Source organism: Acipenser ruthenus, chromosome 6, assembly GCF_902713425.1.
Source record: "Acipenser ruthenus chromosome 6, fAciRut3.2 maternal haplotype, whole genome shotgun sequence".
Lineage (NCBI taxonomy): Eukaryota > Metazoa > Chordata > Actinopteri > Acipenseriformes > Acipenseridae > Acipenser > Acipenser ruthenus.
This window is the reverse complement of record NC_081194.1, coordinates 48,114,188-48,137,591: the sequence shown is the minus strand read 5'-3', so window position 1 is coordinate 48,137,591 and position 23,404 is coordinate 48,114,188. Positions and strand designations below refer to the sequence as shown.

Here is a 23,404-nt window from a genome sequence, read left to right as displayed (position 1 = left end):
CAGTCCCCTGAAAGGACCCAGAGGTAAGATCATGCAGGGTGGACCACTGCAGGGACAGCATGGCTTCTCTGGGTGACAGGCTCCAGGTCATCTTTTAAATCAGACAGCAGCTCAAGACTTGTGGCTGCCAAGCCGGTACTTGTGCTTAATTTGGTCTTCATTTAAATCGAATAGTGTAATACGGGTACAAAATACCCTCTCTTATCCTACAAATCACTCATTCTTGCTAAAGACGAGGTCTCCTTGTTGTAATCACAGCGGCCATGGTTAGGGGATAGTGTGTTTCATACTGCCTTGGTAAAACACGACTGACATGTATCTGAGTGTCGTATATCTGAGGTTCTGTCTCTGTGTGTGTGTGTGTTCCAAAATTATATTGCCCAACATGCCCGGGACATGTACAAATTTCGGTGGGGCATGTAAAAAAATGACATGCCCAAGTCAGGCACCTACAATTTTTTAATGCCCTAAAACAAAAGCAAGCGGTTACTATAGTACAGATTTAAACTTCCGTATTTGCTCCCACATCACTTTCTTTTTTTACCTACATCCCCTTCCAGCCAGCATCTCATGTGTTCTAGTATAAAAGGTTAATAGTCATGAGATAACACCTTTTCTGAGGGGGTGCAGTATCTTATAGCTATTAAAACAACTTTTCTGAGGGGGTGTAGTTTCTCATAGCTATTGAGCAGGTTGGCGAGAGTTCAGCACGTCATAACCAATGTGTAGTTCAGCGGGTTGCAGCTCAAGCCTTTCGGCTGATCAGTCGATTTGATTGGCTGTGTTCTGACTTACACTCATAAATATGCATTTTACTTCAATTAATGTGATCCGCTGCAAGGGTCCTTGCAAACCGCACAGCCCTGAACGAGAGAAAACCTCCAACTCAACTACCAGTCAATCACGCACTGTCTGAATAACAGTATCCCACTTATTTCAAATGGAAACGTCAAATTCTTCTAAATACACCAGAACGGATATTTAAGGTTTCTGGTTGTCAGGTTTTCTTTGAGTGGTCAGCTTCCCTTTCATGTTGTAATTAGCGTCATTAAAACCATCTCAGTTTCATAAGTTAATCATGGAAAAATGATAATGACAAAATAAGCTCAACTGTCGCTGCTTGGAGGTTGTACCTACACTAAATGTTTCATAAAACAAAGACTTCACCCTCGCTAAACTTGTCAAATAAATGAATAATGATTGCGATGATTAATTCTGTGTTTGTATTATAAGAGCAATACTTAAAATGCAGAGCGATTCATTTTATTCTGCACGTTAAGTTATTCGCTGGAGTTGAAAGACGTCTTAGGTTAAATCGGCTCGTTTTTTTTATAAAAATAGCGAAAAAAATTAAATAACGATATTAAAATTGAAAGACAGTAGCCTACTACACACATCAATCACTCGACGCAAGTAAATAGACACAAGATGTTGAAAAGCACAGTGTCTGTAGATATCAGAGGGACTTAGGGATTCATGTATGCACACAACAAGGGATTAAATGCATTTTATTTTACGACAAAGCAATGTGTAAAAGAGCCTAAATAAATAATTATGACTGATTTTTTACCGAGGCCCGTGCCTCGGGTGCCTTAGCTGGCTACGGCCTTGAACACTCACTAAACATTACTTTACACTGACTCACAATGTGCTCGTCCCTATAATTGAACTCTGGTACACCTGATGAAGTATATTAAGTAATACATGTAACACTTAAGATTGACATTTTTATTTTTTATGCATGCTGAAATAAAAAAAAACACAATTTAAAAAAAAAAACCAATCAATTCCACAGAAATATAATCATTAAACATCAACAGCGGAAAGATGTGCACTCGCCGTACATGTACCATATTCTATTTTCCTTTTGTTATGTCAGATGGGGACATGCGTAGCATCAAAATAAAGTGGATAACTTACTATTTAATACATTAATAGTACATAATACTTTATTGAGATATTTTGATTTTAAAACACGAGAAGTTTCATTTCCACCTTTCTGTTGATAAAAGGAAGGGGATGCAGTATATCATACTCTGTTGTTCAAATGACACGTTTGGTCACGTGACTGTACAGGCCCGCACGATCTCATGCTACACCGGGACGCAAGCAATGACAATAATACCGTCCTTAAGAAGCGCACATTCAAAATCATAACACGTTTATTTGAAAGAGTATTGTACGTACTAGTGTTAGACGTTTACATTCACGTATTCTACACCATCTACATAGTAGTATGTACAGAAAAATTAATTAAAGGCAACCGCAGGCCAAATGATAAATGCATTTTTAAAAAAGCCTGTATGCATGCTTTGGTATGGTTTTGCATTTAAATGGTTTAAAACACAAACAAATTAAAAGACATTTAGAGGACTCCAGAAGGATGACATTGATTTAAAAATAAATAAATAAAAATGCACCCCAGCACGAACATTGGTTTGACCCAGTCTGCACTACTATCTGCGATGTGTATGCAACAGAAGCCGCTGGTAGATTAGAAAAACGATTAATTAAACTAATTAAATTAGGCTAGGTAGTTGTTATCTTAGTATGTTTTTATTCTCTATTAATTAAATTATATTCATTGAAAAAGGCAATGAATATAATTTTCATCTTACTTAAAAGGCACTCAAGCTGAAATCGTAACGTAATTTAATGTAGGCTACAAATGTGGCAGCGGACTGTCTCTCATTGGCGCACACGGAAGAACTTGCAGAAGACACAACTGTATTGAGAATTTAAAAAGAAAGCATTTTATGAGGTTTTTAACTAGAGGTACCGGGAATATGACTCTGCATGCCCAGAGGTTCCGGGGCTGTGCTATAATTTATTTATTTATTTATTTTATTTATTTATTTTTTAAAAAAGGACATGATAGAGGGATGAGTGGCTACTGTCAAACCAGCTTTTATTGAAAAGACAGTATCTGTGTTTTATACTGAGCCTGGATAATGTGCCTTCATGTTGAGGCACACATTATTGACAAGTTTTTTTTACTAAATTATTTATTTGCTAAGTTACCATGTGCAATACTCTTATTTTTTTGTTTTCTACAATAGTGAGTCAGTGGCACTTACTGCAAAACATGCGTATTGTTTATTAACAAACAGATAAAAATCATTACATAAGAAAGATTTTTTTTATCCTATAATTTAGAAGTTAACCGCATTTATCTGTGTGGAGTGCATTTGCATCCCATTCCACCTTCTATGTGAGCTAAATTTTTGCAGCCGACGAGAGCTTAATACATCCTGTAATAAGAGATTGACCTGATTTGAGACTACAAGACAGTCCCTTTTTTAAAGCAGTGAGAGGTATTTTGTTTAAAACTGTCTGTATTAATTACATTTCTATATATATATATATATATATATATATATATATATATATATATATATATATATATATATATATATATATATATATATATATATATATATATATGAGGTGGAACTCATTCCAGTGTCTCAAATTTCTCTTGCCCTAGGTACCCACTGAAAATAAGACTTTGTCTCGTGGGGAAACCTTGTTTTTATATTGGAGTATTTATTTAATGAAATACAGACAGAGTGAAGTTTTTGAAGCAAGCCTTGCTGAATGTGCCAAAGCCTTTTCAAAAGGAATAACCACAGCTTCATTATTTGAAAAAAGCTATTTCTTACATACACTGCGTTTTTAAAAGCCAGCTTCAAATGGCATTTTAACAGCTTTATTTTGGCAAATATTTTGAGCGATATAAAGTGCTGCTACTGAAATATGTAGTTGTATTTCTTTTTTGATCCTGTGTCAAGGTTCTTGAAGCTAACTTCAGAACAAGACAGACATTCAGTTGTGACGGCCCTTCTCTTTGACTTCCATGCTTCAACAGTCAGAAGCCGTGCACTTGACAGTGCTGACTGAGGACACTTTGAACACTGCAGGCCTGTACATAGGTAGAGGAAACAATATAAAGTAGTATTTGAGCAATAAGTTATGTGATGTAATTACACATTACTACAAAAGCTTATTTAATCAATACTAAAGTAACACATATAAAGAAAAGTACTACTAAACTTTACTTGTGAGTTATACATGGAGACGTGCTTAATGAAGCATTTGAAAATCACAACAAAACTACTAAAAGAAACTAAAATGCATTGACAAACATTTGCACTGGAAGGCTTTTTCAATAGTATAACAATTGAAAAAGACTTGTAATCAAAATGTTTGTCATTGAATTTTTTTTGTTTTTTGTAATTCAGCACTATCGACTGTTTAACAGTTATGGATGATAAACAGTATTTCACAACGTTATAACTTTTTATTTTTTAACTAGGGCCTACTAACAAATTATACTTAAAACTTCTAGTGGATACGAACATGATTGTTTTTGTTTGAACATTCAAATATTTCTCTTCAGCACAACAATATTTTCTCTTCCTATTTCTCTTCCTATTTGGTCAGGCATAATATGCAAATAAAAACAAATATTCAACCGAATGTGCTTGTTAGGTAAAATGCATGAATACTGTACTTACGTATTTTTGGATGGACTGAGTTGGAACAGTGATTAAACATAGTTTGAAAGACCAGTCAAGGTTGCTTTACCAGAGATTAAAGCCCTTGTATTGACCAATCAGGTTAAGGAAATCTCTGATCCATTTTCTTATAAATGATAATGTTTCGACCCTTCAGTCCGATCAACTGATAATACAGTCAGCGTTGCCTAAATCGGGATACTGATCATCCGGATTTCTGCTTAAATGGGATACAACTTTAGGAGAAAGTTCTTTCCAATGCTGTTATGTCTTCTCCTGAGGCGTCCCAATAAAGCAGCACTGACTGCATGTTAAAATGATTGAGAGAGAGAGAGAGAGAGAGAGAGAGAGAGAGAGAGAGAGAGAGAGAGAGAGAGAGAGAGAGAGAGAGAGAGAGAGAGAGAGAGAGAGAGAGAGAGAGAGAGAGAGAGAGAGAGAGAGAGACAGAGAGAGAGAGAGAGAGAGAGAGAGAGAGAGAGAGAGAGAGAGAGAGAGAGATAGCTTCCCAAAGAGAAAAATCAACCAGCTCTATGGGAGGTGTAAATGATAAATAGGAGGAGACGGATTATTTTGGTAATGTGCTTTTAACTTAAAGTAGTTACTGTACAGACAATCAACTCTCTAACATCTGTTTCTGTAACCAGGCAGAAGAAAGCCCTGCACATAATCAGAGGGGGCAAGGCAAAGCCCTACAGGTACAAAAAAAATTATTTGTTGTCTGGTGTATTGTTTATGTTTATTTAAAACAGGTATATGTACTTTTTCTATTTAAAAAGAAATATTATGATTTAAAAAGAAACATTGTTTGGTTTGGGTGTTGGTGGTGGTTGGCAGGGATGGAGTTAATTCCTATCCCTGCCAAAAACATGTGAGAATGTGGCTGGAGCCTTTTATTGAATTATTGTAAGAAGGTTGTAATGTAAGGTACACGTGTTTGGGATGGGTGTTCGAGAGGAGAAACGTGTGTGTGAGAGCCAGAGAGAGAGCAAGGAGAAAACTAAAGTAAAGTAAACCAGCTATAGGATCAGTGAAGGAGACTGCCCAACCTGACCTAGATATCGTGGTGCTTTATGTGTTCGAGAGTTTGTTTTGTTTAAACCTTTTATTCCACTCTGTGCGCAGTGTTTTTGTTTGAATTTTGTTTCACCCGCAAGTACCTGTGTTGTGTCTGTCAGCTTTCTGATCTGGGGATGTCTCTACTCAGCCGTCCTGTCACAGTTTCATGTTTGCTTTTTTAAGGCTAAAGAAGTAGCAAGATGTCTGTGAAAAGTATTTAAGTAATTGTACAGGGACAAATTGAACTTCCCAATAAATAGTGTGTGAAACGTATTCAGTAGAAAAACTCCAAAAATGCCAACTCAAAAGGTATTCATATTCTGACAAGGAAAATGAAATTAATAGCTAGTTGAGGCACCTTTAGCAATAATAACCTCTTTTAAACAATTAGGACATTTGTCAATGAGCTTTTGGCATGATTCTTTAGTGATTTTTGACCATTTCTTCAAAATGCAAAATTGTTCCAGTTCATTTAAATTCCGAGGACTTCTCTAGTGCACAGCTCATACCAAAGATTCTCAGTCGGATTTATGCCCTGTTCACACTAGCATTTTTATACTGGTATCGTTGCGGAACCATACAGAAACATCTGTCCAGAATGGAGTTCTTATCGATGTTGTATCCGTACGAAACTCTAAAAAGAGCAGGTTTCGTACGGGTACCGTTTCGATACGACTCTGAACAGCACGTGCACGTCTTGCTTTACAGTTTAAATACTTTAAAAATCTTTACATTTTACGGTGAGCTGCAGTACTTTTATCATGGCTACACCAAAAATGCCAAAATAAGTGACAAAATAATCTCCACAAAATTAGTGATGATGACTATGAGGTAAAGCATACTGCAGAGCAGTTGCCACGCTAAAATAAAATCTCTTGTGAGGGAATATCAAAAAGAAAAAACAAAACAAACATGCATTCCCAAAGCCATGATGCAAGCCAGCTGTCTTTGTAACCTCGTGCTTTTAAAGACGGCTAATTGTTTTCGCCTTTTGTTCGTCAAATAATTGCGGCCGAGTTGGACAAGACCTGGAAAATCGCGGAAAAGTAATAAAGGGCCCTTATTAATAGTGGTAATTTGGAAAAGCCAGAGTAGACCTATTTGTTTAAGAAAAAAAAAATACTGGAACAATATAAACACTCAAGTTTTATTTAATGCCCGGTAATTTTTTGGATAACAAGACATTTTGCTGCAACTATATTACATTAATTGAAAAAAAAAAAAAAAAAAAAAAAAAGTGATCGGTACAATATAAAAAACTCAGAAAACAAAGTCTTAACACAACTGCTGTAAAAATCAAGTCTAGTCATTTTAGCCTTTTACATTTTACATGCGTTGAATGTTAGTGCAGTACACCCCGCTACATTGGTGTCCTTCATGCCCTGTCTGCTTTGTGAAGACTTGTCCGTACCGAAATACTGCACGCTCAGCATCCACAGAATTAGGCAAGATCGATAGTGATCGCTTTGCTGTCTCTGCTAACTCTGGAAAATGCTGTAAAACTGCAGGTGAATCTCCAAGATCATTTTACATTCACTTGCAAAAAATGTGTATGGGGCAAGCTGTGTTTTAGCTTCACGGCCAAATATAGGGCCACCAGTGGGAGCGCCTGCTCCGATAACGTATTCCTTTTTTCAGATCAAGTACCCTAACTGCTTTCATAAATGACAGTCCGGGCTGTGCGAACCTTGGTCCTCATTGAGCTGGTCTGGCAACACTCTCCTCAGTGTTGCAGTAGCATTCCTTCAGTTTGTCTGCTGTTTTCTTGAATACTGCTTGTAAAAACACATTCCGCTCTGCATCTTCGCTGTGCTTTTCTTTTGCATTGGAGTCTGCCCAGTGTGTTAAATCCATTACAGTGTTGTACGGTTGATGGACAGAAATAGAACCCATCTCAAAAGATTTGATGGTTTTCATCAATGGTTTGGCATTCCGAGCAATGAACTCTGTCAAGTGGCAAGTTCATGTCATTTAAAAGGGAGATCAGTCTGTCCATTACTTGAGTATCAGGTGAAATCTCCATTTCATGTTCAATGAACTCACAGTAGTCACTTACATGCTCAGCGTGGTAAAGACCTGCTTCAAACGAATACCATTGTGACACTACTGGTTCTGGACACAGAGGCACTTGGTCAGGACCAAGGTCTTTTTTTCTGCAAAGAAAGCCTTGAAAAACAGTTTGCGAGCTGGGCAGTGTTTCAACATTTGGTTCACTGCAGCAGTGAATTTATCGACTTTAGAAAAATGAACGTGCCACTGATTGATAGCCAGATTTACAATATGTACATTGCACGTTACATGCACCGAATTAGGAAGTAGCCTCTGTAGAACCTGATTATATGCTCGAGTACAGTATGTTGCATTGTCTGTCACTATCCCAGACACCTTATTAAAAGTCTATATCAAAATTGGTCAGGCACTTGGTGACAGCTTGTGACACAGTTGAATAATTTCCCAGATTATGAACAGGACTGTCCAAAAGAAATGATTGTAGCTTTTCCGAGCCACTCATTTGGGGTACAGCAACGATATGCAGTACATAATTATCTTTGTCATCTGCTGACTCAAACACAATGCATACAGAATCAGCTTTTTTCATACGCTCTTTCAGCTCCTTTCTGTGTACTTCAAACACTTTGGGCAAGTAATCTTGGCGAAGCTTGTTAGCAGAAGGAAGAGCAACTGTGTTTGGAATTTGTTTCTGAATGTACTCCCTAACACTGGGTTATCCAGTTTCTCCATCAGTATATTTGCACTTGAGAATGCCTCGACAAGTTCAAAATATGCCACATTTCGAGCATCACGACTCTCGGTACTGGGATTAAACATAGATACGACAGTTGTCTGACGTTTTGCTTGTGATATCAGATCTGTCTCTGCTTTGCGTTTGGCATTATGGTGCCGATCAGAATTTAAATGTACATCAATACTTGACTTGTGTGTATGGTCTAATGTGAGCATGCAATTGATTGGGATACTGCTTTGCACGATCTGATATTTTTTGCAGTTTGTGTCTTTAGCAGTATTTGCCATTTTGCTTACATACGTGGAATGACTGTACTGTATGTAAACAACCATTTGTCTCCTAGCATCATGTGTTTCGTGAGATCGGATGAGTTTGTTCAAGTTTTAATGCACATGACAAATTGAGCAAATACTGCCAAAGCAGGAAATACTGTAATAAATTGGGCAAAATGTGAGTTGCAAATCTCAAAATGTATGCAAAATTGTGGACTGTGCAAAGTAAGCTAATTAAAATCAAAACACCCGATGGAAGCCTAATATTGCATGATCCGCAATATCGCGAATGAAGTAAGGCCTTATGTATTACATAACAGCGGTCGTCATGGAAACAAGTTCACAACCAGAACACTGTCGATTTAAACATACATGAATGTGGACAGGTATATCACAACTGTATCGGTACTGAAAAGTGAGTTAGGACAGAAAGTGGTTTCGTACCTGTATATTCTATACAGAAACAAACTGTACTACTATTGTACCGATACAAGTGTGAACAGGGCTTTAGATCGGGACTTTGACTAGGCCATTCCAGAACCTTGATTTTATTCTTCTTTAACCATTCTGAGGTAGATTTTGATGTGTGCTTTGGATGTTGCCGTGTTGGAACATCCAGTATGCTATGGAATCCATTTTACCACATATTGTAACTAAATTTCCTGTGCCATTAGAGGACAAACAGCCCCATAGGATATCATCACGTCCATGCTTGACAGTAGGTATGGTGTTCTTTTCTTTGTACGCCTCACCAGACTTTCTCCAAACGTAACGACTATCAGCGTGACCAAATAGCTTGACCAAATAAATCACTCTACAAATCCTTTAACCAGAACTCATATCCATCATTCAAATGCCGTTTTGCCTACTTGAGACCTTCACCATGCAACACTCAGCCTATGGTTGAAATGGAAACCCCAGTCCCACTTCACTCTGAATATCTTTGGCAGTCAATCTCAGATTGTTATTAACCTTCCTCACAATTCTTCTACTTGGTGAAAGAACCTTCTTTCTTCCAGACTGAGGGAGCGTCGTGACAGTACCATGAGTCTTGTACTTTCTTGATAATAGAAACAATAGTTGAAATTGGGATAGTCAAATGCTTGGAAATCGTCTTGTATCCTTCTCCAGCTTTATGACAATAAATAATTTTCTGCCTAAGGTCTTCAGATAGCTATTTACTTTTTCCCATATTGACTTATTGCTAATGACAGCAATCATCCTATGCCTAACCCTTTTATACTCTCTAAGAATGTTCGCCTACAATCCAGCATTTTCTAGACTTTTCTAGAATTAGGTTCTGCATTATCATATTGAAATTTGTAGCACCTTGTAGACAATACTATCATAGCATCAAAGGGTAGGAATACTTTTGAATTAGCATTTTTTGAGTTTTGCTAAAAAATGCTGAAATAAATAACTGTAGACTTCTTTCTTGTAACTTTTTTTCCTCATCCACAAAAGCAAAACTAGCTACAAAAGATTTTTCCTAAAATTCTTTGTTTAAGAAATTTCTAGAAATTATACATTTCCATTGGGGCATGTAAACATTTGACTACAACATGTATGTATGAAATTATAATGCAAAACAAATGCAGGGTGAACAGGTTTGTTTGTCTGTTTTAAAAAAAACAAAAAACAGACGTGTCATTAAATCGTCTATTGGTAGAAATACGAGTACCTAACAGATGTTAACAGTACAATTACCCAACAAAGAACATACTGCATACATTTGAATCTACCTGTCAAGATTGGCAGATCCTGTTGATGTCAACTTTGAGATGGCTGGAAGGATATATAAACCTGCCATGGGCATGTTGACACCCAGGAAATCCACACAAAGTTAAGTGACCGTCTCAACTGATTAGAAAACTAGATAGGTCAGAGCTTTTATCAAAGGGCATTCATGCAACAAAAAAAAAAAAAAAAAAAAAAAAAAGGGGGGGGGGGGGGGGAGGAGAGAAGAATGATCACCCACACAAGCCCACTAAAATCTGCATTGGACTCCAGTCCTACAGGGCTTTTACGCTTACATTGTTTGTCAGATGAAGAGAAGAGAGAGAGAGAGATCTGACCATCTTTCATGGAAAGAGATTGTTTGGTGGGTTTTGTTTGTGTTCTGTTATAAACTGCACTACAGACAAAGACATTTTTGTTTATCTTTTCGTCATGAAACACAACCTATGTCAAAATCTGATCTGGCAGGTATTCTAAATCTGTTAGTAAGAGTAAACCGTCTTCTCAGCCAGCAGTAATATCACGGTCTAACAGCACCTGAACCCCAGACAACTAACATTTGCGTTTTTAGTTAAGTCACCGTTTTTTAGTTAAGTCCATTTCATCACACAAAGCACAGTAGTTACCGCAGGTTAGAATGGGGCTACGTAGATGTTAAACAAATGTTGTTTGCTTAAGGCCATTTTTGTGTAACATAGGTACAAATTAACTGCCTGGGCAAACTGGAAATCATTATCTTGTCTTGCCATTGCACTGGGGAAATGTATTCTTCCAAACCTTGCAAGTCTTAGTGAATACTTATACAGTACTGTCATTGATTTAGTCTGCAACATAAAGTAGAATTTGTAAGGTGAATGTAGTTTGGAGGGAGGATGGATTGTAGCAGTCATAACTGTTTAATAAGTTCCAATGGAAAAATATATGTATTAGCAGACATATTTTCTTAACCAGAACATTCTATATTATGGGATCAGTTTTTGTACACCAAATCCCTGATAAAATATGTCACTCATTATTTAATCCGAGTTGCACTTAAATTAACAAAATCCTATGTAAATCTTTCTTTGGAGACATTGCGGGGTTAAAGAGGGCAAGTTCATATATTGGAATGTGTACAGTACCTCAATTGCAATTATGTATAAAATGATATTAATGTGTCACGGACTTCCGTGCCAACACCAGATGATAGGAAAGCATCATTGAAAAAATAAAAAAGAATGGTATCTAAGCAGCAGCAAGAGAAGGTAGACAGAACCTGACATATAACAATGCTTTAGATGGAGTCACAGCACACTCTAGTGGTAAAAATGTCATATCTTTTTAAAACAAATCATTTGAAAGTTGCAAAATAAAACGGTGCAATATTTTCCAATAAAAGGGTTGACATTTAAAATATGAAAATACTTATCCTGTGGTAATTAACTTGTTTTGTCAATGCTGGGGTCATAGTAAAAGGGAGACCTACTATTGTTACCACAGCAAATAACAAAACCCTCCGATTAAAATACAGAAGCGTGATATTTACCAATACAAGTAATGAGCAAGGTTGCTTTTTTTGTTTTCTCTCATGGCTATCACAAATGTCTAGATTTTTGTCAAATGTAACCATTACCATATAATATGTATTTCCTAATGAAAATTCCCATTTCTGAAAGAATAGTGCAAATATACATATTGTGTTATTACTAAGAAACGTTTGCCTTACTGATGCACTACTTGTTACATTGCATTTAGGTAAAAGATTGAACATAATAGAGCTGGAGTGTTTCTTTAAAATGTCTTCAACGAAAAAGACAGCAGCTGCATCAAAGATCGGAAATATTTCTGCTAAAGATCGCTCTGTCCAGAACAAGGGGAGATTTCAAGTATCTGGGTTTTTTTTTTGTTTGTTTTTTTTACATGCATTTATGTTTTTATTCTGTTTGATAATTCACTGACGGTGAAAATAGAATGTCTTTAAAAGGCTGACATAAAACTAAATAAATATTCTACAATTCACCATTTAACTTCTATAGTAAATTTATTGTATAACTAGAGAATTATACATTTTGAATGTGACAATGCTATTTTTTTTAAATAAATACATATTGTGTTTAATCCTTTTATGTTTAACATCTTGAAATACCTATTTTAAGGCTGAAACATGCTGTGTTTAAAAAAAAAAAAAAAAAACAGCCCAAGACAAAAAAAAAAAAAAAAAAAAAAGAGTACATGTACGTACTGTATTAAATCACTACATTCTCTGGAGACATAGCTCAGATCTCTTAAAAATAATTAAATCGACTTGGAGACGTGCAAAGAAAATCACGGATTGTCATTATTTAATATTTCACAAACAGGTTTATCATCTTCGTTGACTGTCAGATATAGGCCTAATCCCTGTGTTACAGCGTATTTTGTTTCACAATTACACATATTGATGATACCATCAAACTCATCGCAAATTTAATAGCTACAAGACAAAGTCTTAGCCTGAACTATAATAACTGTGATTACTGTAGCAAATAGATTGGAGATTTCCTTTAACCTGACTAGTCAATGTGAGGTCCCTAATCTCTGGTAAAGGACCCTTGAATATTACCTTTCATATTATGTTTAATCTCTGTTCCAAGCCAATCTGCCGGAAAATATGTTAATACAGTATTCAGTTATGCAATTTACCTTTTTTGCACTTGATGAAAAAAAATCTCAGTTCATGTTGTCTTTCGATGTAAAATAAAGTCTGCTTCCTCGCTGTCCTACTGTAGTGTATATCCCCCTTCGGTCACCATTTTATTGTTGTTTTTTTTTAAATTATTTTAAAACAGGTTGTTCAAAATGTTGCCATGTCAAAACTTTGAAAAAAAAACATGCATTATAAAACTGATATGTAGACAGCATACCTGTCAACATTGAGTTTTCACAGAAAGGGAGTTTTTGTAAACTGAAATCTTAGGGGTCTGAATTGAAGTGAATACCTACAGAAGACAAAGGCATGACAACTACTCCATTTTATTACTTGGCCGAATGATAGAATGTGATATGGTGCTCCTTCCAATTGCTTTTAAAAATATCAAAACAGAAAAACAACCATGACATGTTTCACAATCAGATTCTCTCTTGGCCCTGTGGTTCTAATTCTACTGTAGTTGTAGGTGGCCGATTTGTCAGGAGCCAATACTTTATAAACGAGTCCACTGTAGTTGATTTTGCACGTCAGCAAAGCATACGCAGTTAAAATCAGTCCTGCATAGTTTACAGAGTGTGCCTTTTTTCAACGTTGCTTAGGAATATGTGAGAATATGTTGTTTTCCAAGAAGCTTGAAATTTGTATTAATATATACCGAATTTAAGATGCAGACCAAATTTCCCACCTTCAATTTGAGGAAAAAATAAAAAACATCAAATAAATATGCATTTACAAAGATACAACCTCAACTACACATATGGAGGCAGATTGTGGACGTCTGCTGTCACACAGCACTGCTACAGTTATGTGCTGCTTATTACTCACATCTGTTTCTCCCAATTTGTGAACTCTGGTATTGCTTGGCATGTCGAAAAATTCCCGATCTGTCCAAGCTGGTATTGTTTGTTAGAAAAGCTGAAATTGTAAAAGCTTCTCTTTGAATTCCTCATGAAGCTGGTGAAGCTTCTTTAAAAATGGCTGCCTGTATGTCATGGATGATTCGAGACTGGGGAGTAACGTTTTGGTTTGTCTTTTTTCGACAGCAAGTCACGTTGCTGCTTGTGTATTCAGGCAGTGATGTCTTTGTTCCTCTTTTCTCGGCAGTCAGTCATTTTGCTGTTTGTGTATCGGGTAGTCGTGTCTTTTGTTGGCAATTTTAATACACACATCACTATACTGTACTCGAATTTAAGACGGAGGCTTTTTTTGAGAAGCGAAAAAGGTTCACAAATTGTGTCTTAAAATTAGAAGGAATCCAGTATTTTTATTTTATTTTATTTTTTTACCGGGAGGGTGTTGCACGCGAAGCCATCGTAGATGGTGAAGTATGTGAGCTTGTCTCGCACGCAAAGCCAAAAAAAGCTACACAATGGTCGGTTATTTATTCATTTATTTTCAACAGTTTAACAAATGGGATCCAGACAGAATTAAGTTTTATCAAGCAAGCACTAAAAGAGTACAGCAAATCTTGCTTAAACCATGCAACAAAAAATATTTCAACTCCCTTTGCTACTGTAAAAGACATCATCCTATATAAGGAGTGTACATTGTTTACTCAAAACTCCACAAAAAAAGAAACAATTCTTAGACAGCCAGTGAACATACTACTCAAATTAAAAAAACGGCTATCAATTGATTGCATAATATTTACTCGTTTTTAAGCAAATTTATCCCAAATGTCTGACTTGACATGTTTCTTCTTCTCGACTATTTTTTAAAATTAAAACTTCTACATCCTCTGGTTTTAAAATCAGACATTTTTCACAGAATGACAACAAGACCTGGGATTCTCTGACCTGACCCGGATTCTGAGCTAAATACTTATACAAAGAGGAATTACGAATTACCGGATTAGTCTACTCTTGGTAAACAGATGAGAGATTTAGTGTGTAACAGGCTGGCTTTAGTGATGACGTCAGACCAGAAAGGAATACACACACAGACAGTAGTGGTGAGTGAATCTGAGATGTTGTTGCGCTCAGTGTTTTAATAACACACAGAAAATAAAAAGGTTGAACAAAACAGAAAACAGGACACAGCACGGCACTTGAGGTCAAAATAAAACAGACAAACAAAACGAACAGACACTAACAAACAGGGTGGACGAACGCTAAACACAAAACAAGTACCGGGCTGGTGGTTCTCCAGCACGCAGTAGCAATTGTTATTTTTTAAATAATCTCTCCTTTCTCTCTCACCCGTTCTCTACTCTCGAACACACAACCCCGAGTGAGTGCTTTGTGCATCTATATATACTGTTGTGCCGGGATTCAATTACTAATTAATTATTCACTTGAATCCCAGCATGTGATGCAACCCCGTGCTCACATATTAAATACTTTAAATGCACGTGAAGTGAAGTGCAATCCCCATGCCTAAATACAATTATACATTTTAAACTCTCGTGCTCATTACCAACATTATATCCCGTGTACCAACTACAATACACCACCATTAACACACGCAACATACAACATAAAACACAAAAACACAGACAAACTTGCAGTCATACCACATCATATTATGATCTTGTCAGAAACTAAGCAAGATTAGATATGTTCACAATTTAAACAGGATGCCTCTGGTACATAAAGAGATCAGTTTGCTGCAATGAAAGGCGTTGATGGTATTTTAGGGGGTCCTTTACAGTTTACAGCAGTTTAAACGCTAAACAAATGTTTTACAAAAAAGGTTAAAATTTGATAGAATCAATAGAATGCATAAACTATTAGTTATGTGCTTCCCCGCTCAATATTACAACTACTTTTTACTTGTTTTCTAAAGGATTTTGTACTAGAACTGTATGTAGCCTAATTCTTTACATTTCTCCAAACCCAGAAATTCTCCATGGAGCTGCTATGTGGATTAAAATGAAGGCATGGGCAAGACAACAATATAAAAAAGTGGAAAGGTGAAACAGGAGGGGAAATCTATTAAATTGCTAGTGCAAAAGCGAGTACATGCTGACAATGCTGAAATACCATCAACCTAAACACCAGCATGCATTGCAAATATAGATCAAATCTAGAGGTCTGCTCAGGCCTGAATTTTAAGCCCGACCCGAAACCAACCCAACCACACTCAACCCAAAACCGACCCGAGCAAGCACATCTTTTTTTGGACCCGACCTGACCAGACACAATTAAACGCTTGCAATGAAGGCACATTCTTGTGTAAAATCTGATGACAATTTGCAGAGTAAACATACTGGTAAATTAATTAATACATACTAATAATGAATCATATCTAATTTACTTCGTAATTTACCCACTGTCCACATAAAGAAAACAGTTGAAAACTACTGGTGAACATTACGGCCTATTCACAAAATGAAATTTTGCTGTTAAGATCACAAGCTCTAAATTTGCTGTCAAAGAAACAAATATGTTGTAGGTGCCTTTCGAGACAGGATAAAGTAGGACAGTCAGACAAAAAACGAAAAAGCTACACAACAGGTTTGAAATTGCGCGTCATTGGCTTTGCAATGCTTAAAGAGAGTTTGGAATTCATGAAAAAACAGTACGTGACTGGAGACGAAACAAGGACAAATTTAAAAATATAGTGAAAGAAAAACGATCTGATAGAGGAGGAAAGTGTTTATGGCCCGATGTAGAAAACATTTTGTTTGAGTGGAGTACTTTAAATGACTTTAATACATACTGTCACTTGTTCTTTAGGTTAGTGCAACGCAATGGTACACTTGCAAAGTATGTGTGTGGTTATGGTTCTGATTAAGAAAACAAAATGAATGTATTACTGTACAGCTGGAAGTTTAATGTAATTGTACTGCATCGTATGCAACACCAAGATGTTTTGCTTGCTGGTTATTAGATGATGCACTGATTAGTTTATTGTTTTTTTGCTTTTTTAATTGAAGCAAGCAGCACGGTTTAGTACTTTTCTTTTAAAATTGTAATTAATACAATGAATTTGTATGCAGCTGGAACTATATTGTCTAAGCCTCTCGAAGTGCTTAACACAGAAAACCCGCCCCCTTCAACTCTCTGATTGGTTAAATGTCGTGTCAAGACGTAACACAGCTGTCATGTGGTTCCAAGATTTTCTTTTCACCCAGCAACGTGCAAGTGATCTAATTAAAGTCATTTAAAGTACTAAGCTTTCTACATCGTGCCATAAACACTTTCCTCCTCTACCAGCTTGTTTTTCATTTGCTATATTTTTTAATTTGTCTTTGTTTTGTCTCTAGGTCACGTACTGTTTTGTCATTAATTCCAAACTCTCTTTAAGCATTGCAATTGCCATGCTTTTCAGCAAAGTCAACAACACGCAATTTCAAATCTAGTGGTGCTAATCAGGGTTTGTGAATCCAGGCGGTAGACTTTTCACCAACCTCTTTAAATCGAGCAATGCCCGATTGCATTCAGAACTGGAAATCTTTGATATTTCCACCCCAGTGTTAACCGTTTAACCAAAATCATCACTGAAAGCTGCTCAAGGGAATAACATTGAAATTAATATAGGGTGTCAATTCTCATGGGCTGTACGTTGTATGAATCACAGGGTACACACCATTAAACTTTACATTGATCACCGACTGAACCCAGCTTGTCAACAAGCAAGAATGGTCCTCTAGCCTTTTTTCACAAGTGTATTATTATACCTCTGGGAATGCATACTGTATCCACACCAGGGGAGAAAATGAAGACGAAGCATACATTATTAAAGAGTATCAGTCTGTCTGTCCGTCCGTATATGTTTTTGCATACTGTATCAAGATAAACGCTTAAATCAACTGTGATGAAACTCGATTTATTTAGAAGACCAGAATATAAGAATCTGGGGATATATATGAAGACATTTGTCTACATGCATGTTTGTCAAACTTACATTTTTACACAAGAATACAGTGGATATAGGCTAGGTCATGGTGATCTACTTGTGATGATGTTACTGATAGATCTAATTTTCAATTGACATCCATGGATGAGGGCGAGTGCCACTGATATTCTTGTTTATACACGCATTGTACTGTAAATTGTAAATATGGTAGGCAGGCAACTACCAGTGCCACTGATCAACATTTTACCATCACTTGTCCTATATAACTCATCCTTGAAGGTAGCATACACCTATGTACTGTATAAGACATTTTATAATGTTAATTTACTGTAATGTGCACCAGAGGGCAACCCACATTTTGATCACTTGTATTTGTATTCAATCTTATAAAATCAGGTACACATTTGTTTCTAACGATAAAAAAGTTGTATATATTGTGTGTATTTATACAAGAAATTAAAAGTACCTTCTCACTGCTGTTGCTACACTGACAAGCACTTGTTCCACAATCTTGTATATGAAGCATGGCTGGATGCAGTGGATTTGCAGATCTAAAAATGTTCAATGTAGCATTGGAAAATGAAAAAAATAAATACATGTGAAAATGTTATTTGTGAAACTATAACAAATCATTTATGTATTGAGAAACCAAAATAGTCTTGCACGACATTTACTGTTGTAAATAACATTTACCACCCTTGCAGGCTAGCAACAAATAATGCAACAAGCTAGTGTGTTTTATCCAAAAATGATGTTACTGCACCTTGCAAGGGTCTTCAAGTCTACCTATCATACCATAAAATGCAGGGCCCCAGACCAATGTTTTGTCTCGGCTGATGACTACAATGAAAACAGCATGTTTATATTTGATATTTTGCAAGCACGTTGTCTTCTATTTTAGATACCAGCGTTCCTAAATCATTCTTTTTTCATTAGCAGTGATTGGCAGTTTTTTTTTTTACTGCAATCAAGTAAGCTGCATTCAATTAAAGAAATTTCAGCAGTTACTTAAGTAGCACATTACTCTGGCTACTGTGCTTTCAGGGTAGGTGTACACTTCCTAATTATAGTCCCAAGTATTTCTATGCTTTCTGCTTTCACCATTCTTCAAATGGTCAGTTTGACAAATAAACTCCCTTTTCCCTGCAACAGCTGCGCAATTCATCGCAAACTCCCGACGGTAAACAATACCCAAATCTATTACATCTGGGCTAGATGTGGCTGCTAACGGAGATATAAAAGACATGGGGGGGGGGGGGGGGGGAAACAACAACAAAAACGCAAAATCTATTTGACGAATTGGTTTATTAGAGTTTGTGATGAAAACGTTTTTTAGCTTGGTATGGTAACCTTTTCACTTAAAAAAAAAAATGTCGACCTTTTCTGCTACGTTTCAGATCTTCATTGTAACTATTTTCTTTATTTAAAAAGTTTTCAGGGCAATGTGTTAATGGCACGTTTGCAACCTTTTTTTTTGGTCAATCTAAATAAATCTCTTGAAAGCACTGTTAAATGTAAAATATTTGTACAATATAGCTTTCTGAATGACTAGAATGACTTTTTACTAGCTAAAAAAGGGACCCTAAGCCGTATTATACGGTACTCACTTATAATGTAAACTTTTTATAGCAAATAATTACAGTTGAGATACAAGGCTGTGTGATCATGGCAAGTCTGTCTGATTATAAAGGCAACACACATATAATGCACCCTATTACCTGTGGTTCCTGTCTACTGTTTGATAATGAAGGAGCAGTGTACGTTTTATTCAACACAGCACTACATTTCAGAGATCAGACAATATCACAGTAATGTGTAAGCCTGCTACAGTGGTTTAAAGTTGTAGCTTCCTCCAAATGGTGTGGAGCTTCAATAGAGCATGGAGGTACAATGTAATACGCTTTAAATACTAACTTACTCTGGAAGAAGCCAATAACATTTTAGTATTCACTCAGGTCTCTGCTTCAACTGACGCAAAAATTGACAAAATTACTTTCAACCGTACAAAAACAGTGTACTAGAATCAAAAAGACATTTTGCTTAGTGTGCCACAAGTCTTTTGACATCTGACTAAATTAATGGAAGTTGTTGGTTGACATAGGTTATTCTAACTGGTGTTCAGAACACATTTTACTGTTGCTCCATTCATAGATGTAGAAAACATCTATGAATGCCAATTCATACATCTGCATCTTTGTGTTTGATCCACACCAAAGCATCTCAGAATTCCCCCAATTTTACCCGAAAATCAGACGCCCTAGTTATATCCTACAACTACATTTCAATATAGTGGAAGGTAAGAACCATTTTGAATTTATATCTCAAATGTATTTATGCATAGGCTATAAGGTATAGGAATTATATAGGAGTGATATATTGTATGTTCTAGGATTTAGTGGTGGGCGTTTTTAGCTTTTTTTGCATGCATGGCCTAAGGGCAAAACATGTTATAACCATAAATGTATTGAAGTGTTAATGCTGTTAAAGACATACTATCGGATACAACTGAAAAGTTTTAATTCATGAACATCATATCAAACATTTGCATCGCAGAAACACCGTATTTAAATGGAAAATTAAACATATAGGCTTTATTTTTAAAATGAGTGGATATACAGCATGACTGCATACAATGAAAAAATATAATAAAATATACGTTTAAAAAGAAACGGGTATATACATATACCCATGTACAGGTGTAAACGGGTACATGAACACACAAAACTATAAAACCGAAATCATTATTTCTACTACTACATAAAAAGAAAACATAACACTACTTCCGGTATGATGGCTGCATTGTACTCTATGGAGGAGCGTACGTGTCTGCCAGCTGACTGTGCCTGCATCCAGGAGCTGTGTTGTAAACATAGACGCAGTTCCATTGAACACTATTGTGTAAATACGTGTAAACTGGTACATACAAACCTTGAAAACCAAAATGTTTTTTTTTTCTAATATAAAAAAAAAGAATATAACATGCATCTGAGTGGAGCTTGCCGTATTCTGATATATTCCCAGTTGCATTTGTGGAACAAAAACGAAGGATTGTTGTCTCCAGGTACATTGAAAAATAAGCAGCTAGGCTTTCACTGAGTTTGCATCTTGACAAATCCACAATCATAGCAATCTCTGTCTCGTAGTCAGTCTACAAACAAAGAAAGGCTTGAAATAAAAAACAAAAAAACACGTGTGCTAGGAGGGGCGTGTCTTGTTTGCTGCATTTACAAAAAAAAAAAAAAAAAATAGAATACCTACATTATATATATAAAAAAAAAGACATGCATTGTGATGCATGTGTCACATTGACCCACGTGGCGGTTCTAGGTAGAACGGTTTAGAACTTTATAATTTTTGCAATTCTGGCTATCAAACGCCATCTGGATATTTAATTCATATATTTAGGAAAAGTCAAAAACAGACACACATATACGATTTACAACGGAACAGTAATTAACATTTTAAATAAAAAATGGGCCAAATTAACCCGCATGGCAGTTCTTGTGTTAAGAGTGTGCTCAGAGCATATAAATAAATAAAAAGAAGTACGTGGAATCTGATACTGTGTACTGTTGCTGTCTGCTTTGAGGGATCCAGAGAAGAGAGAAATAAAATAAAACTATTTCTTATTCACCCACATCCAAATTGACTGAGGCTGTTTTGTTTAACAAATAACATAAACACAATGCAAAGTACTCCAACAAAACCAGTGACTTAAGGTGGGATACAGTGAATTGGCCCATGCTCATATATATGCATACAGTAATCCGTCACGTATCCGCCTTAACCGTTTATCCACCATGATCAGCCTCTTCAGCAACGTTACTTTATTATTGAACAGAGAAGATTAGTTCAGAGATTGTAGATGCTACCAAAGTTTTCGTACACTGTGTTGTATGTGCTCCATGCGCTGCCATTGCTGGTAGTGTCACATGAGCCGTTCAGTGCATTGACTTCATCCTGTTCGCCTGCGGGGTGTATCAACTTCAACCTCTGTCTCTATCTCCTGCCTGTCACTCAGCAGCAAATGCACGCACCCACACGGCAGACGGCTACTCTGTCACAAGCATTAATACCCTGTATCTTTCAAAACAAGGGATTTAGGGGAGCTCCCTAATAAACACTGAATCTCAAAGCAATGATTGTGTTAATGTAGTAATTGTTACAGCTGTGTATAATGGTATTTAAAACAGGATTCATTCATCCGACTTTTTATATATCCGCCCAGTACAGGCCTATACTTCACATAGCAGTTTTGGAATCCTACGATTTGTTACCAAGTTGGAACGCATGCGCAGTTATTGGCAGTGTGAATCATGGATGCAGAAGCAGGTCCGTCCAAAGAGAGACAAAAAACTTACAATTTACACAGAGTGGGACAACAAGCTTTTGCTTACAAGAGCAAAAGACAAGTGTATTTGCCCGATTTGTGATGCGGGAGTTGCAGTTGGGGGGGGAAAAAAAAAAAAAAAAAAACTTAAAATGAACCAAAGGCGACTTTGCAGAAACAGTATTCATTTTTTACCAAACCAGTGAAAAAAGTAAATGCTGTAACAGAAGCCTCTTTCCAAGTTTCTAGCAAAAAACAAGACCGCATTTACCGGTGGTAAAAGGGCACAATGACTGTCACGGCCGAATCATTATTCAAAGATTTAAACAAGTCAGAAATAATGTCTGTTATAACTTTGCTTAGAAAATAACCAAGGCTGTCGGTATACATCAGAATGTAATATAAAGAGTGTGTGTGTATGTAGATATGGTTTAAACACTTAAAACGCTGACAGCTGCATAGCAACATTCATAAAAGATGTACCAAAAGCACATCCCTAAAAGGACATGACCTAAGACACCACTGTTCTGCTTGATGACAATTTAAAAACCCTCTGTATTCTGACAACAGAAGATGGATTTAACAAAGCTGTTGTTGCTGTACATACAATTGCCGATGACTTCGGTGCCAGTAAAGGTGGACGTACACTGGAAGCGAGTGACGCGTGCAATGAGAGCAAATACCGTAATACCAACCAAAATGTGAAAAAATCACTTACCAGCATTCACTATGGCGTCAATCTCAAGGACAGTGATGTCACCTTTGTAGAGAGATACTTTGTCACTCAAACTAGGTGTTTGCACTGAAGAGTCCTCCACGTCATCTTTATCTGTCAAAAAAAAGTAAAATACAGCTGTTGACCAAGTGTATTATTCTTAACTGTTGTTGGGCAAGTCTCAAGTTTTTAATCCTGAATTCAACTTGATCGCCTTAATTTTCTTTTTTTTTTTTTTAAAAGAGTCAGAACTTTACAATTTTAAGGCATCCTTGTTTGTTTGTTTGTTTGTTTGTGTTTCCAATATAAAAAAGACTTTTAATATGCAGTACACAGATGTATTAGGTAGGCAGAACATATTTGCATACATGGTGAAACCAAAGATGCAATAATGCTTTATAATAATAATAATAATAATAATAATAATAATAATAATAATAATAATATCATTTAAAACAAATACTCCAAAGCGGTTAACTTTCTTGTTTACTGTTCACATGACAACAATGTTTTAAATCGGCCTATCACTGCATCTGTACTGGCTTTTCTGTGACCTGTTCTGT

The 23,404-nt window shown here is 36.3% G+C and overlaps 1 protein-coding gene across 4 annotated transcripts in view; it reads right to left on the bottom strand.

The window, feature by feature from the left end:
- The window catches only part of LOC117410630 (ADP-ribose glycohydrolase MACROD2-like), a 759,575-nt gene that overhangs the window by 721,016 nt on the left and 15,155 nt on the right, over positions 1 to 23,404 (bottom strand). For all 4 annotated transcript variants that reach the window (XM_034017313.3, XM_034017312.3, XM_034017315.3 and 1 more), the window contains exon 3: positions 22,845 to 22,955. In XM_034017313.3, the coding sequence (XP_033873204.2) occupies positions 22,845 to 22,955 (111 nt within the window). The remainder of the gene's footprint in view (positions 1 to 22,844; positions 22,956 to 23,404) is intronic.